Source organism: Anarrhichthys ocellatus, unplaced genomic scaffold, assembly GCF_004355925.1.
Source record: "Anarrhichthys ocellatus isolate YVR2014 unplaced genomic scaffold, GSC_Weel_1.0 scaffold5, whole genome shotgun sequence".
NCBI classification, from domain to species: Eukaryota; Metazoa; Chordata; class Actinopteri; order Perciformes; family Anarhichadidae; genus Anarrhichthys; species Anarrhichthys ocellatus.
The window spans coordinates 3422535-3436161 of NW_022280035.1; the positions used below are offsets into that span (position 1 = coordinate 3422535).

The 13627-nt window shown below is 42.7% G+C and overlaps 2 protein-coding genes across 2 annotated transcripts; both read right to left on the reverse strand.

The window, feature by feature from the left end:
* Positions 1 to 170: 170 nt before the first annotated feature.
* mipb (major intrinsic protein of lens fiber b) lies at positions 171 to 2587 on the reverse strand. Its single transcript, XM_031844409.1, has 4 exons — positions 1865 to 2587; positions 1430 to 1594; positions 1263 to 1343; positions 171 to 1173 (listed from the first exon to the last, which is right to left on the reverse strand). Exons 1-4 carry the CDS (start codon positions 2222 to 2224, stop codon positions 988 to 990), a joined length of 792 nt encoding a protein of 263 aa, XP_031700269.1. The 5' UTR covers positions 2225 to 2587; the 3' UTR covers positions 171 to 987.
* Positions 2588 to 4169: 1582 nt separating this feature from the next.
* LOC116381904 (aquaporin-4) lies at positions 4170 to 8829 on the reverse strand. Its single transcript, XM_031844408.1, has 6 exons — positions 8723 to 8829; positions 8363 to 8554; positions 7337 to 7498; positions 7085 to 7249; positions 6114 to 6194; positions 4170 to 5596 (listed from the first exon to the last, which is right to left on the reverse strand). Exons 1-6 carry the CDS (start codon positions 8735 to 8737, stop codon positions 5384 to 5386), a joined length of 828 nt encoding a protein of 275 aa, XP_031700268.1. The 5' UTR covers positions 8738 to 8829; the 3' UTR covers positions 4170 to 5383.
* Positions 8830 to 13627: the final 4798 nt, after the last annotated feature.

Below are 13627 nucleotides of genomic sequence, written 5' to 3' on the forward strand. Positions count from 1 at the left end.
ACACACACACACACACACACACACACACACACACACACACACACACACAACACCTATACACACTAACTTGTAAACACACTTATACTCACAGGCAGGTACACACATGCACACTCACTCTCACACACACACTTGCACACACACACACACTTGCACACACACACACACACACACACACACACACACATGCTGCAGAGGTATCCACACACACAAACACAAACCCACAGATAAAATGTAGTGGTTGAAAATGATGAAACCTTGGTAAAATGTAATGGTATCATACATCCACATCTTGTGTCTGAAGTGCAGAAAACAAAATTAACTTAAAAAAAAAGAACTAAAATGGAGATAAATTCAAATGAATATTGAAAAGCATGCCCATCTTCACTGGTCTAACCCAACTTGAAACGACCACAAACCCAGAGTGTTGCCCTCTCTACCCAAACCCCAACCCCCACCCCTTTGCTCCACCCTCCACCTGCCCCATGCCCTCTTACCCTTCTCATATCATACCCACATCCCCGGCTCACCCTCATCCTGCCCTCGGCCTCCCTCCCCCCTTTCCAACACCTGCCTCCCGAACCCTCTCTGCTCAATTTCAGGGTGCTCCTCTGAGTCCCAGATGAAGGCCTGGCTGAGAGGAGGAAGCAGGCGGGCGGATGGGGGGGGGGGGCTGCTGGTTCAGGCTCTGGTCACCATATATCAAAAACACAATGTCCAGTTCAGAATACAGAGTGAGGACTGGGGGGTAGAGGAGTCTTGTTGTGTGTTGAGGTTGAAGGTTGTGAACTTTGTTTGTTTGTGTGTTGATGTTTTTTACAGTGGCATTGGAAAAACAATCTTATCATGTTAGTCTAGATGTGAGTGTTTGGGTTAGTATTTTTGCGATGTTGTGTGAAGGCATGGGGGGCAGTGGAGGTGGGGTTGGCGTAGCTCAGGGCCTTGTCCCTCATCCCTCGGCCCCAGTCGGAGAAGGGGACAGGGGCCGGTTTATAGGGCTTGCGTCTTGAGCTCGATGGGCTCCCCGCGGGTGTCCTGCTGGGTCTCGCTCTCGGGGGGCCGGCTGCCCTTCAGCGTGGCCAGGCGCTCGGACAGACCTCTCATGCGTGGGAAGAGCATGAAATCGTACAGGAGGGCGCCCATTGCACCTCCTATCATTGGCCCAACCCAGTACACCTGCAAGCAGCAAACATCAGTCAACACAGTGTTCATTCGTTTATTGTTCCTGCTCAGATTGTTGTCTTCGGTGAGACTGCAGGTCTTACCCAGTGGTTGATGAAGTTCCTGAAGAGCAAAGCAGGGGCAAAGGACCTGGCAGGGTTCATCCCAGCACCGGTGTAGTACATCTAAAACACAAGACACTTGTTACTACATTGTGTTTTTTTTTAATATGTAATTGTTATTTGATATCTATGTTTCTCTTGTGTCTCACCCCCATGAGATGTCCAATGGTGACAGAGAAGCCGATGGACAGGGCAGCAGATCCCAGGCGTCCGTTTCTCCTTTCATCAGTCACGGCGAAGATGCACACCACAAGCTGCATGGTGAGGAAAACCTCCACAGTCGTGCCCATTCCCAGACTGATGCCCGGCTGCAGCTGGAGATACACAGGTAGATGAAAAAATATTTGTATAAGTCAAAAAAATCTCAGATCTGTATGAAACATATACTGCTGAATTTCTCTTTTATTTAAGAAATATATAACTTACTGGAAATAATTATACACCCAGCATTTGTTTGGTTTCAAGAGATTACTTTACTGAACTGAACCTGAATTCATAACAAATTCTTAAACTTGTATGCCATGAAATCAACCTCCTCAAAGAACATTGCTGAGTTTGTTTTCTTATCTGTGATGGGTCCTTACCGTGTTCATCGCCATGTTGCCTCTCATGTTGCCGGGCGTGACCCCGTACAGCACAGCGGCCCCAGCCACAGCACCCAGGCACTGGGCGACCATGTAGAAAATGGCGCGGAAAAGAGACAACTGTGAGCCAATAAGGTAGGCAAAGGTGACGGCAGGGTTAATGTGGCCGCCGCTGATGTGGCCGATGGACTGAATAAGAGTGGCAGCTGCCAGCCCGAAGCACAGGGCCACATGAAGGACATGATGAGGCCCGGTGGTCCAGCGCAGGGCAGCACCCATGCCAAAAAATACAAAGAACATGGTCCCGAAGAACTCTGCGAAGACTGCCCGCCAAAAATTCATGGACCGGAACTCCCACATGGTGACTGTTCACTTGAGGCTCGCCACCAGATGAAGAAGATTCTTTAAAGAAAAATCAGCCAAAAAAGTCAGCTAACTCGGCTGACTAAAAAAAAAAAAAACACTCAAAACAGGATTTCAGAACGTCAACAGACGAATCCACCCAATGGATCTTTGCCAAGCCGTGAACTGGGTTGGTTAAGTCAACTCAGCTGCGCTCGCTTGCCACCTCTGTCCACCTGTCGCAAAGACATAGGTGTGAGATAATGTGGGAGTGTGGGCACAGAGATCTCAGGTGGGAAGAGTTGTCAAGAGGAGGTGGGCATCAATGCTAAAGGGATGTTTCTAGAGTAGAGACGGGGATAGACAGAGTGTCCGGTGGACCTTTTAGCCTCTCTGACGGAGGGGAGAGGGCCAGACAGGGGCTTTATAATACCCCCCCAGGGGCCCCAGGTGACGCCATAATCCCCCTGTAGGGCCAAGGGCGGGGGGCGGCATTGCTGGTCATCCTAAATCAAACAAACTTAACCCCTCTGTCGCCCCCCCCCCCCTAAAACAGAACGAGGCCAAAAGAGAGGCAGAGTACCCGAGAAGAGAAACCGATAAAGCGAGAATGAGTGGAAATCAATGAAAGACATTTAGCGGGAGAGTTTTTTGGCTAAAGACAATACAGGAAGTGCTGTATCTTATATTCAAGGGGGGAGGGAGTGAAAAACCAAGAGGAACAGCCACGATGAAGAGCAGCTGGAGAAGAGCGGAGAAAGTTTTCTTTGGGGCGTATGTCATCTGTTGACATTTCATAACTGTCATAATCAGGGGACTCAAATGCTGATGGACAAGGACAGACATGAAAGAACACAAACATGCATGCACAAAGACACACACATGCACACACGCGCACACACACACACACACACACACATAGACATATACACACACATGCAGATAATACAGTTGGGGCCCCTGACGGAAGTGCCCAAAGCTAACAGCGCTGAACTGACCCATACACTGAAATGCCTGACCCTGTGAAACCATTGTCTGTGGGCTACGTATGGACAGAGACAAGAAAAAAAATACATATTAAACTAAAGAACAGAAGTTACAGCTAACTAAGCGTTTCCTTAAACGCTAGAGTTTGTGATTTATCGCTTCCGTTTATTGTTCTTGAGAAAATCCCACCACCAAGCACTGCCTTTAAGAGGAGTTAAAATGGCAGCAGTCAGTGCCGAGGCCTGTGGTTATGAACACTAAGACCTGAACTTGACATTGCCTCAGAGCTCAAAGTCGTCACTGGCACTGCTCCACAGCCAATGGTAGTGTAGTGGAGACGTGAGAGGGTGAAGAAAAACACAAGCAATGAACCAACAGTGATTCACATAACACAGCAGATTGTGTCTTCTGTTGTGACAAAGGCTTCTAAGAGGCGCTCAGCAGAGCTTTGCATTATGTGTGTGTGTGTGTGTTTGAGTGTCTGTGTTGCAGGACGACGTTCGACCAGAGCCGTGAAAGTTCTGTGCGTGTGCATGTGTAGCTGGGGTAAAGTGAGAGGTGCAGTAGGGTAGCAGGGATGAGTGGGGCATAGTGGGGTTACTGAGCAGCACCGGGGCATCGCGCTGGGGGGGGGGGGGGGGATGAATGCAGAATGCTGTGCTTGCCATTTTGACTCCCTTTTATACATGTTAGAAAAAACACACAATGCAAAATGCTGGCGGCACTGTGGCAGTTATAGCCATTGTGCACGTTGTGTGTGTGTGTAAATAGTTTATATGTGTGTGTGTGTGTGTGTTTAAATTACACTGCCATAATGATTGCTCACATGGTTTATTTTAGATTTGCAGTCAAATCCAGATAGTACAGTGCACATTATGTTTTACCTAAATTATGAATATTCATATATAATAAATAGACTTTTTATTATATTCATTTTAAAGATACAGTTCATACAATAACAAAAACATTTCCTCACTTATAACAAGTAATTAAGGAGACGGATATCGAAAAACCCATATGAAAGCCAATCTCTCTGCATGGTTGAATACTACTTGAAGTTATTGAGAAAATGTGTTTTTTTTGGGGGGAATTTGGGTGAACTGACCCTTTAAATTACATATTTTAAGACAAGACAAATACGGCAATGATACGAAAAACACACACGATAGTAATAAAGGTTTTGTGAAAACAAAAAGTCTCTCACACACCCAAACACGTATTATCACACACACACACATACACATCATATTAATTTCATATTACAAAGCTTATTTCCACTGAACATTCTTTCTTTAGAGCCATTTCAGAGGTAAAAAGGTCCATTTGATTGTGAAAGGGAGGCCTAAGAGAAGAGACGGACGCAAACAGGCACAGACATGAGAGACTTGTTTGAGAGCATCATTGAACCCACAATGCAGCGCAAGGACCTCTTTAGCATTTCAAAGCATTCACAGACGCAGGATGAAACTGAAAATGGCCAACATAATGGGGGTTTTCAACCGGGTTTCAATGAATCTCCATTATACATTTTAATGATGTGCAAATTTGAAAGTAACAACATAGAATCTCACAATATTGGCTCGACCTTTACATCCACTAATGACAGCCAACGGGGACCTCAAATATAACATTCATCTCCTTCAGAATGCAGCTTTCTCTTCACATGTGCAACAAAAAGCATCGAGGGAAATAATCATTTTAGCCAAAATGTGTAGCCTCCATAATGTGGTGATAATGTTTCAGTGGAGGGACATTGAAAGGATAACTCACTGAAATGTGCAGGTAAACACAGTTATCATAGTAACCTTCCCTTTGTTAATGGATGTATTGACACCTGAGCAACATGTGAGTTTATTGTGGTCTCTTGAAAACACATTGGACAATTGCAGACACATGATGCTTCAAGAAAATAACAATCTTATGTGGAAGCCATATGTCAACAACCCCAAATCACCCGAAATTATTAAAAATGTAAAAGTGAGACGAAGAAGATATGACCAACACCAAGATGAATTTACAAGCATAAAACATATGATTACTGAACATGATAAGCTTAAAGATTCAGGGTTCTTAGTTTGGTATGAAGTATCCTATGGTGGCTAATGTGAGCTAGTAGCAGATATTACCAAGAGACGGATATTGCAGAATGCTTGTGTGTTTCTTTGGGGGGTTTTATTCTTGCATGTGTCCTCAGTTGTTTTCTGGTTTGTTGGTCTGCTTGGCTCTCGCGTTCTGTGTGACTGTGGACAGAGATGATCCCGTCATGCTGGCCGCCTCCACAATCTCGATGTCCTTGCAGGTCAGACATGCCACCAGCTTCTGGCGAGAGGCGCTGCGTGCAAAAAAGAACTCATGGGACACTCCGCCCAGTATAGCACCGATCACTGGTCCGATCCAATAAACCTGGAGGTTGGAAAAAGAGATTGAGATTCAAGAGGTGTGTGGAGACAGAATAATGCTTTTGAATTATCTGGATGGTCCGAGACGAGTAGACATCTTAGAATCACCTGAATATTAACTGAGCTTTACAATTGAGGCAATATAGATACTTTTACAGTGTTGGAAGTAATTAATAGGTCATAATTTAGTATGGCATATGTTGGGTAAAATGTCATAGTATGATAGGCCACTAAGAATGGCAGAGTGTAAGATGCAAAAAAAGTCATAGCATTGCAGAACATAAAGAATCATAAAAATAGCATAGTATAGCAACTCATAAACATGTCAAAGAAATGTCAAAAATAACGACATAGTATAGTATGGCATAGAAAAGTGATAGAAAAGTCTTTAAAAATGGCATAGTATAGTATGCTATGAAATACTAGCATAGTATAGTTTGCTATAACGAAAACATAAAAAAATGTCGGAGTACAGTATGCCATATTGTTTTAGTGTTTTTTTATAGAGACTGATCTCTCACCCAGTGGTTTTCCCAGAATCCAGTGACGATGGCTGGACCTAGAGAACGTGCAGGGTTCATACTCGCACCGGAGAATCGTGCCTGACAGAAAAACAACACACACAAATTTAAAAAACACGTTTTCAAGTTTTCTTGTCATTTGCTTTTTTTCTGTCTTTAATCTAATATTTTTGCAGGGTATCGTTCTCTACATTGTATGGCTTCCTCAGTGTGACCTGGTTACATCACAGAACAGTTCTTATGGTAAACATACCATAATGTGTGTCTTATGGTTACTTTTGCATTCTCCCTGAAAGGCTTTAGTTTAGTGCAACTCCAGAAAACTCCAGAGCCTCCAACATGGTTTCAGTCTGCTTTTGAAGAACCAGGTTAGATCATTCTTGCTGAAATCTCTCCATACTCTTGAGTTAGTGGTAGTACACCAATCTTCTTCAAACGTTTCAATATTTAGCTCTGATTCCTATTATTTTTATGTAATTTTTCATGTGTCATAATTCTATATAACTAATTCACTTATTTTATCACCCTTTCGTAGGACACCAGTGGAAATACCCTGAACAACGCTGCCATACTGACACACTTATGGGTAAAGTTTTTCTGAACTGTATGTCTTTGGATTGTGAGATAAAAAACATGAAAAGTTAAAGTAAACGTTAATTCCACAGAAAATGGCGTGAGACTGACGTTTTACAAAAATAAAATATGGAATTTATATTCTTTGACATAAATACGGATGTCACATTGTTAAGACTTAGAAATATATATGATCAGCATTTAACTTAAAAATGTCAGTTCCTTTTGTCTTTTGGTTCAATAAAAACAGGTCCAGATAACTTAAAATGTTTAGCTGTTTTAACAAAGTGAGAAATGTCTGTAAACTTGTGTTTTTTAGTTGTGGAACCATTTCTTCAGAACAAATTATGAGTTGAGTAAATGCGCATCTACTAATTCAGCATGACAGCTCCTCTTACCCCTATTAGCACTCCAGCAGTGTGTGCTAATCCAATGGCCAGGGTTCCTGGCTCTGGGCTTTCCCTCCGTCGCTGATCCTCCACTGAGAACACAGTGAAGACCATCTGGTAGGTGCACAAAACCTCGATGCCCAGAGCCTGGGCTGCATTCACCTCTATAGGAACCTGAGTGAGGTAAAACGGGAGTATTCTCAAAACATGTAAAGTCTCTCAAGCTTTAAAAGGTAACCGTCTGAAACTCTGAGGACTGACCCTGTTGATGAAGTGGTCTGCAGTGGTTTTGACCGGCATTGCCAGGTAAAGGGCCCCGGCTGCTAAAAAGGCCCCCAAACACTGTGCAGCGACATAAACGACGGCCCTGAGGACCTCCAGCCTCCGCGTGGCCAACAGAGCCAGAGTCAAAGCAGGGTTCAGCTGATCAGAGTGCACAAACACACACTTACATATAAACAATGTTACAACTATGGAATGACAAATAATAATAATACAAACTCAACAACTGCCAGTGATGGAAAGCAATCTGGGTACCCATCGGCTATCACACAAATAGGCATACAACAGATTCTGCATTCGTATGTAGAATGTTAATATAGAGATGAAGTGGAAAGTAACTACGTTTATTTACTATTCTATTTTATGATACTTCATACTTCTACTTAACTACAAAGGGAAATATTGTACTTCTTTCTTCATTACATTTATCTGACAGCTGTAGTTAAGTTTTAAGATTTTACATTTAGGAAGGAGATAAAATTATAACATACAGTCACAGATGCAACCTTTTTTTCACCACTGACAAAAAAGTATTGTCTGATTTTAGGTTATATGGTTTCATCATATAACTGCTTGAGACCTAAAGAGGTAAACGTATCCATTATATGTATATTTTTAAAGGCAAAGATTATAGAAAATACCAAAAATATAATGCAGATTCATGCTGCAGAACTTTGTTTGAATTTAAAGATTGTTAAGATATAAAGCAGTTTAAGCAAACAGTCAAATAACACAATATTAACAATCTAATAATGTCATACCTATATGAGAATATCTCACAGAGGCAATAATGATTACTTTCATTTTGGATACTTTAAGGCCTCACATTAAGCTCATAATACTTCTGAACTGCTCTACTTTTGGGGGTATTTTTACATCGTGGTATTGGTATTTATACTCAAGTAAATCATATGAGTACAATTGCTATGTCACCGCCAGCAAAGAAAAATAAATCAGGCAAAGAAATGTACAATTAAATTTAATTTGTGACTATGAGACATTCACCTGTGCACCGCTTATTTCTCCAAAACAGTGTCCCAGCGCAACAATCGACACACCTACTGCCACTGCCGGGTACAGGGGTCCCGGGGGGGCCTCTCCAGGGCCTGGCATAGAGGCACCCAGTATGGCGCTCACTAAGACCAGGGTGCCGAGCAGCTCGGCAAGAAAGGCGCGCCAGAACTGCCGACTACGTAGCTCCACGAAAGAAAGGGGACATAAACAAAGGTGGATGTCTTTTCAATCATTCATCAATCTACTGCTTAAGAGAGCCCTTCTACTGCTATCAAAGGATGTGAGAAACGATGGCACAAGTGGTATTAAAAACATGAACTACTATTAATTACTATAATATAAGATTCTTACCTCCCGCCACGTCATTTTCACCTCAGAATGCTTTTTTTCCCTCTGTGTCTCCGTCCGTCCGTCCGTGTTCAGCTCTCAGGGTCTGAGGGCTTCAGGGTTTCTGTGATGTCCCTCATTAACTTGTAGAGTCTGAGAGATCCTTTGATGGCAGCAGCCTCCCCTCCTCTCAGTCTCTCTCTCTCTCCTCACCCTCTCCTCACCCCCCACACACCTCAGGCCCTGAGTCTTCTTGTGAACAAACAGTTGCCAGTGCAAGCCCTCGAAACAATGTCTCTCCAAGGTTGCACGTGTAACACCCCTTACCCTCCCAGTTTTCCTCCAACACATAGCCTACTACCGACCTTGAGCACTTGCATGGAATTGAATGCATCTTCAGGAAACTACGAGTCGGCCTTTCACTTATCTTCCAGCTGAAGTGATTGTGGCCTCTTCAGAGGGTGCAGTGAGGACATAAAATGATGGAAACGGACTGAAATCGCAATTATAGGCATTGCCGCAAAAGTGGGTCATTTCAAGTAGCATATGTTGTTTGTCAGTTTGTGTTTATACACGACACAAAAAAAAAAATCCAAAGCTTGAAAGAGGCCAATTTCAAATTCCAGCAAGCTTCTATAAACCACAAAGTATGACAGGCCTTAAAGTCCAGTGACATTCTCGGTTTTTCTTCTTATCAACAAATGTCATGAAAAGACCAAAACCAACAATGAATTGATCCTACTGTCTGATCTTATTTATCTGTGCCATAGAGCTCCATTGTTGTCCAACAAACTATTAAAAACACATCAACTGCTGCACTTGCTGACACGCTCCTTCATTACCATGAACATGTGCAATGTAGTTTATTTTGAGTCAGTCGCACGTTCACCGCCCTGCTGCTGTAAATACTCACGAGAGTAACAAATGTGGACAAATCCACAGCTGAAAATATATCATATTACAAATGAACGATTTACTGCTTTTTGAGTCGTGTTTGCTAAAAAAAACAAAAAAAACTACAGTGAAACTTTATGAAAACTACATGCAAAAATAATAACATTCACATCAGCTTCGGCTCCACTTAGTGTTAAGTGCTAATTAGCAAGCAAATAGTTAGCATTCTTCAAATAAGATGGTAAACATTATTCATGCTGGACATCAGCATGTTAGCATTCAGCTAAGTGCAGCCTCACAGAGCTGCAAGCATGGCTGTAGACTGTTACTTAAATATTTCCTTCTTTTCATGGAATGCCTTCAAAGTAAGAAGAATATAAACAGCCTTATCCTTTAAAAACATAACGTAAGCTAAAGGTGTTGGTAGCGTGGCCTGTTGTCTCATGTGTTGGAGCACCTGGCACCCTTTGCGCAGCCTGATTTTCATATCAATTATAGGAGAAAGGGGCCATTAGTGAGCAGGGTGGGTGGGTGGGGGGGGGAGTCTTTCATGATGCTGTTGCCATAGAGCCTATTGTGATGCAGCATCTGTACAGGCTTTTTATTTTCACTCTTTGATATCAAACAAACACGCACCTTGAGTTCCACAGTTTGGCTAAAAACTGAGAATATTCACCTCTGCAATGTGGCCGGTGCAACACGTCACGGCCGCTTCGCACAACCTGAATTTTGTGTCACTAAATTATTGTTTTTCCATTTACTACAATGTGGAGAAGTCCGAACTGACTCTCCTGACCCTCCAGGCATCAGGGGGCCAGAGTCCAGAATGAACTGGTTGGTTGGTTGGTTGGTGGAGGGGGTGCCCCATTATGCCGTGGATTACCCCCTCCTCTCCAGGGCAACTGTTAAACTGTGATCCCCCCTTTTGTGGGGCTAAGCCCAACTGTGTGGAGTTGGGGTGAGCAAAGGGGGGGGGGGGGGGGGGGGGGGACGGGGGGGGGGGGGGGCACACTGGAACCCGCTGGCGTGGGGAGTTTTCAGCCCTCACTGCCCAGAGTGCTGACAATGACACAATTTCACACACAAATATACACACACTCACGTAAAGTGCCTGCTCAGGGATTTGAGGGAGCGATAGAGGGCAAAGAAAGAGGGAGAGATGCACCAAAAGACACACAAAGAACACATTTTATATATCTAAGCTATATACCTATTTGTTTGTTGTTGTTTTTAGATGCTTTGTGGATTTACGTGTTAGAATATAAGTGCGTGTGGGTGTGTTGCACTTGAGTCTCTACCACTGTAGAGCAGCTGGGAGTGATGGCAAGACGTTCCCAGCAGCATATGCCTCGGACAGAACTCTCCATGGAGCTGCAGAGCCCTGCCCAAACACTTCAGCATTATTTAGGGCCTCTTTTTTTTTTTTTAATGTGACAAATGTGACATATTGTGGTGGGCTTGCCTCGGGATACACAGAGTTTCAGTAGTGTATGTAGAAAGGGTGTGTATGACTATTGACTAAAATGTTCATCTGCCAACAGTTCCAGCGGTGTTTTAACAGTGTCACCTTCTTTTCTGGTTTGCTCATGTCACTCTTTAGTATTTATAAATACTAGTGTTTCATAAGAGTAAATGGTACTTTTTTTTTCCCCTTGATCTAATTTATCTAAGGCTTCTTTTTTATTGACTAATCAATTTTTAGATAATTACATTATTAATCCCGCAACGGGACATTTTTTCACTACAGCAGCATTTATAGATACAAAAAAAGACACTTTAATGCGTAAAAACAAGGAGGAATCGATCTATCGACTAATCGTTTCAGCTCTATCCCTAACATATGGTCAAAGTGCAATAGTTGTATTCCTTTGCTGTAAAAGGAACATGGGTACAAGGCCTTTAGCCTCTCAAGAACAACACGTTCACTGCGGTCCTTTTTTCCTCCTTTTTCTAGGTTGACGGAGTCATAAATTATGCAGCCATTTCGACATTTCATAGCAGGGTAAACACAGGTGTAATGGATACAAATAAATCATGGTCCCTTTCTATTTAGTGTGTCTCAGCCATCCCAGTGAGCCAGAATGCCCAACACAAATCAAACAGGGCAATAGTTAACATTATTAATTACACCGGTGTTCACCCTGCAGTGACATATCAAAATGGCTGCTGTGAAAAGGCCTAAAGAAGCGTTGAAATATACATTTTAATGATGACAATAATTGATGAGGATGAAAGGGCGTCATAGTACACAATACTATTATAGTACACAACACATTTAGCCAATGTATTAGTAAATTCTGGGTTTTAAATATTGTAGTCTAATAAAGACTTGTTTAATATGAGGTGCATTTAGTTAAAAGTGTTTACAATAAGACAGCCGGCCGGGCCTTCATCGTCTATGTGTACGCATGGTCTGAGGCATTTCTAAATGTGTTTGCAGAGTAGAACATATGTATGCTCGGTTTAAGCACAGATTCGTGCGTACTCAGGGTTTGTGAATGAGGCCCATTGGCACTAGAGCTGTTCCTGATAGTTTATTAGCCATGTGCAGTATATCCTTCTCTCTAATACTGTTCAGGTAGGATGGGCTGAAGCCTATCCCAGCATGCACTGGGCCCAAACAGGTCCCCAGTCAGGTCCCCAGTCTATTGCAAACACACACCGATAGATACGATTGGGAGGAAACGGGAACCCATGAGGGAAACCCCAAGAAACATGGAGAACACACAGAAGAGATCCAGATACAAGGCCAAAGAGAGAAAGAATACTCTACTAGATGTGGTTTTTATTCAACTCACAGTACATTCTACAGATGCACACGTGTTACATCACCTTAATACAACAGAGTCTTGCAATACCTCCTCTTAAAAATGATGATTTGGTCCTAAAAATATAAAGGAACAAATTTAAAGTCACCAAAACTGTACATTATTAAAAGTTCACGTAACACCACGTTTGGTTTTCATATCTATTTTTTTTTTCTTTTTTGAAAAAACGTCTGTCCCTTTAAATTGTAACAAGGAACATCAAAGTCTATTTTCCTATCAACGGATTTGAGTTCAGTGTAAGAAACACGTTTAAATAAAACCCAGACTGTGGAGTCGTCACGTCGCCTTCACAGCAGACCAACCGCGCCACGCAACGGCGTAAATTCGCCCTTGAAAAGCAACAAAAAAAAAACCAAAACAATAAAAGGGAATGTAAGACAGAAACCCAGGCAGGAATGTGCCCAGTACCTCAACATCAGAGCTCCTTCGTAATTCTAGTCTTTAAAATGGGAGGGTCTCAGCCTTGCACTTAACCACTGTTAAGATGTTGCCACCTGCTATAAAGGAGCAAAATTTCAGTCTGAGCCGTGGAATCCATTCAGTCGTATACAGTCTGGGACACAGATCAGGTGTAACTAGCTGATAATTTACTTTTAACAAGAGGGACAGAGCAATATAAAAGTCTAACCCTAGACCGACTGACCAACACCAAATAAATCCTCCAGTGTCTTTCACACAGCAGCAGAAGGTGTGGGTGTGTGTGTGTGTGTGTGTGTGTCAAATCGTGTGCATGTTTATGTGTGTTTAGGTGAAAAGTGTGTATGTGTGGCGTGCAAGACTTTAAGTGGAGGTTATACAACATCTACTCGTGACGGTCCAAGAACAGATTCTTTTTAGTTGAACTGGCCTTTTCAGAAATCGTCTGGACATCTCTATAAGGTCATCTGTACACATCCACTACACGCTATTGCTATTAAATAATCCCAGCTATTGTAATCTTTATATATATTTATGTATAGAATATATAATAAAAATATATTGAGCAAAAAAATTACTTCTAGGCATAAGACCACATTACATTACGTTTCCATTGAACAGGTAAGAAATGGCCCGAGCCCAGTGAAGCCTTTTTGATCCATTTTGTCGCCGAGCGGTGCTGAGCAGGTCCAGTGCACAGCAGTTAGGCTGCAAAAGTGTGATCAGTCTCCGACCTCCAGTACGAGTCTGAGAACCAAAACACTCAGAGAGGGGGGGGGGGGGGGGGGGG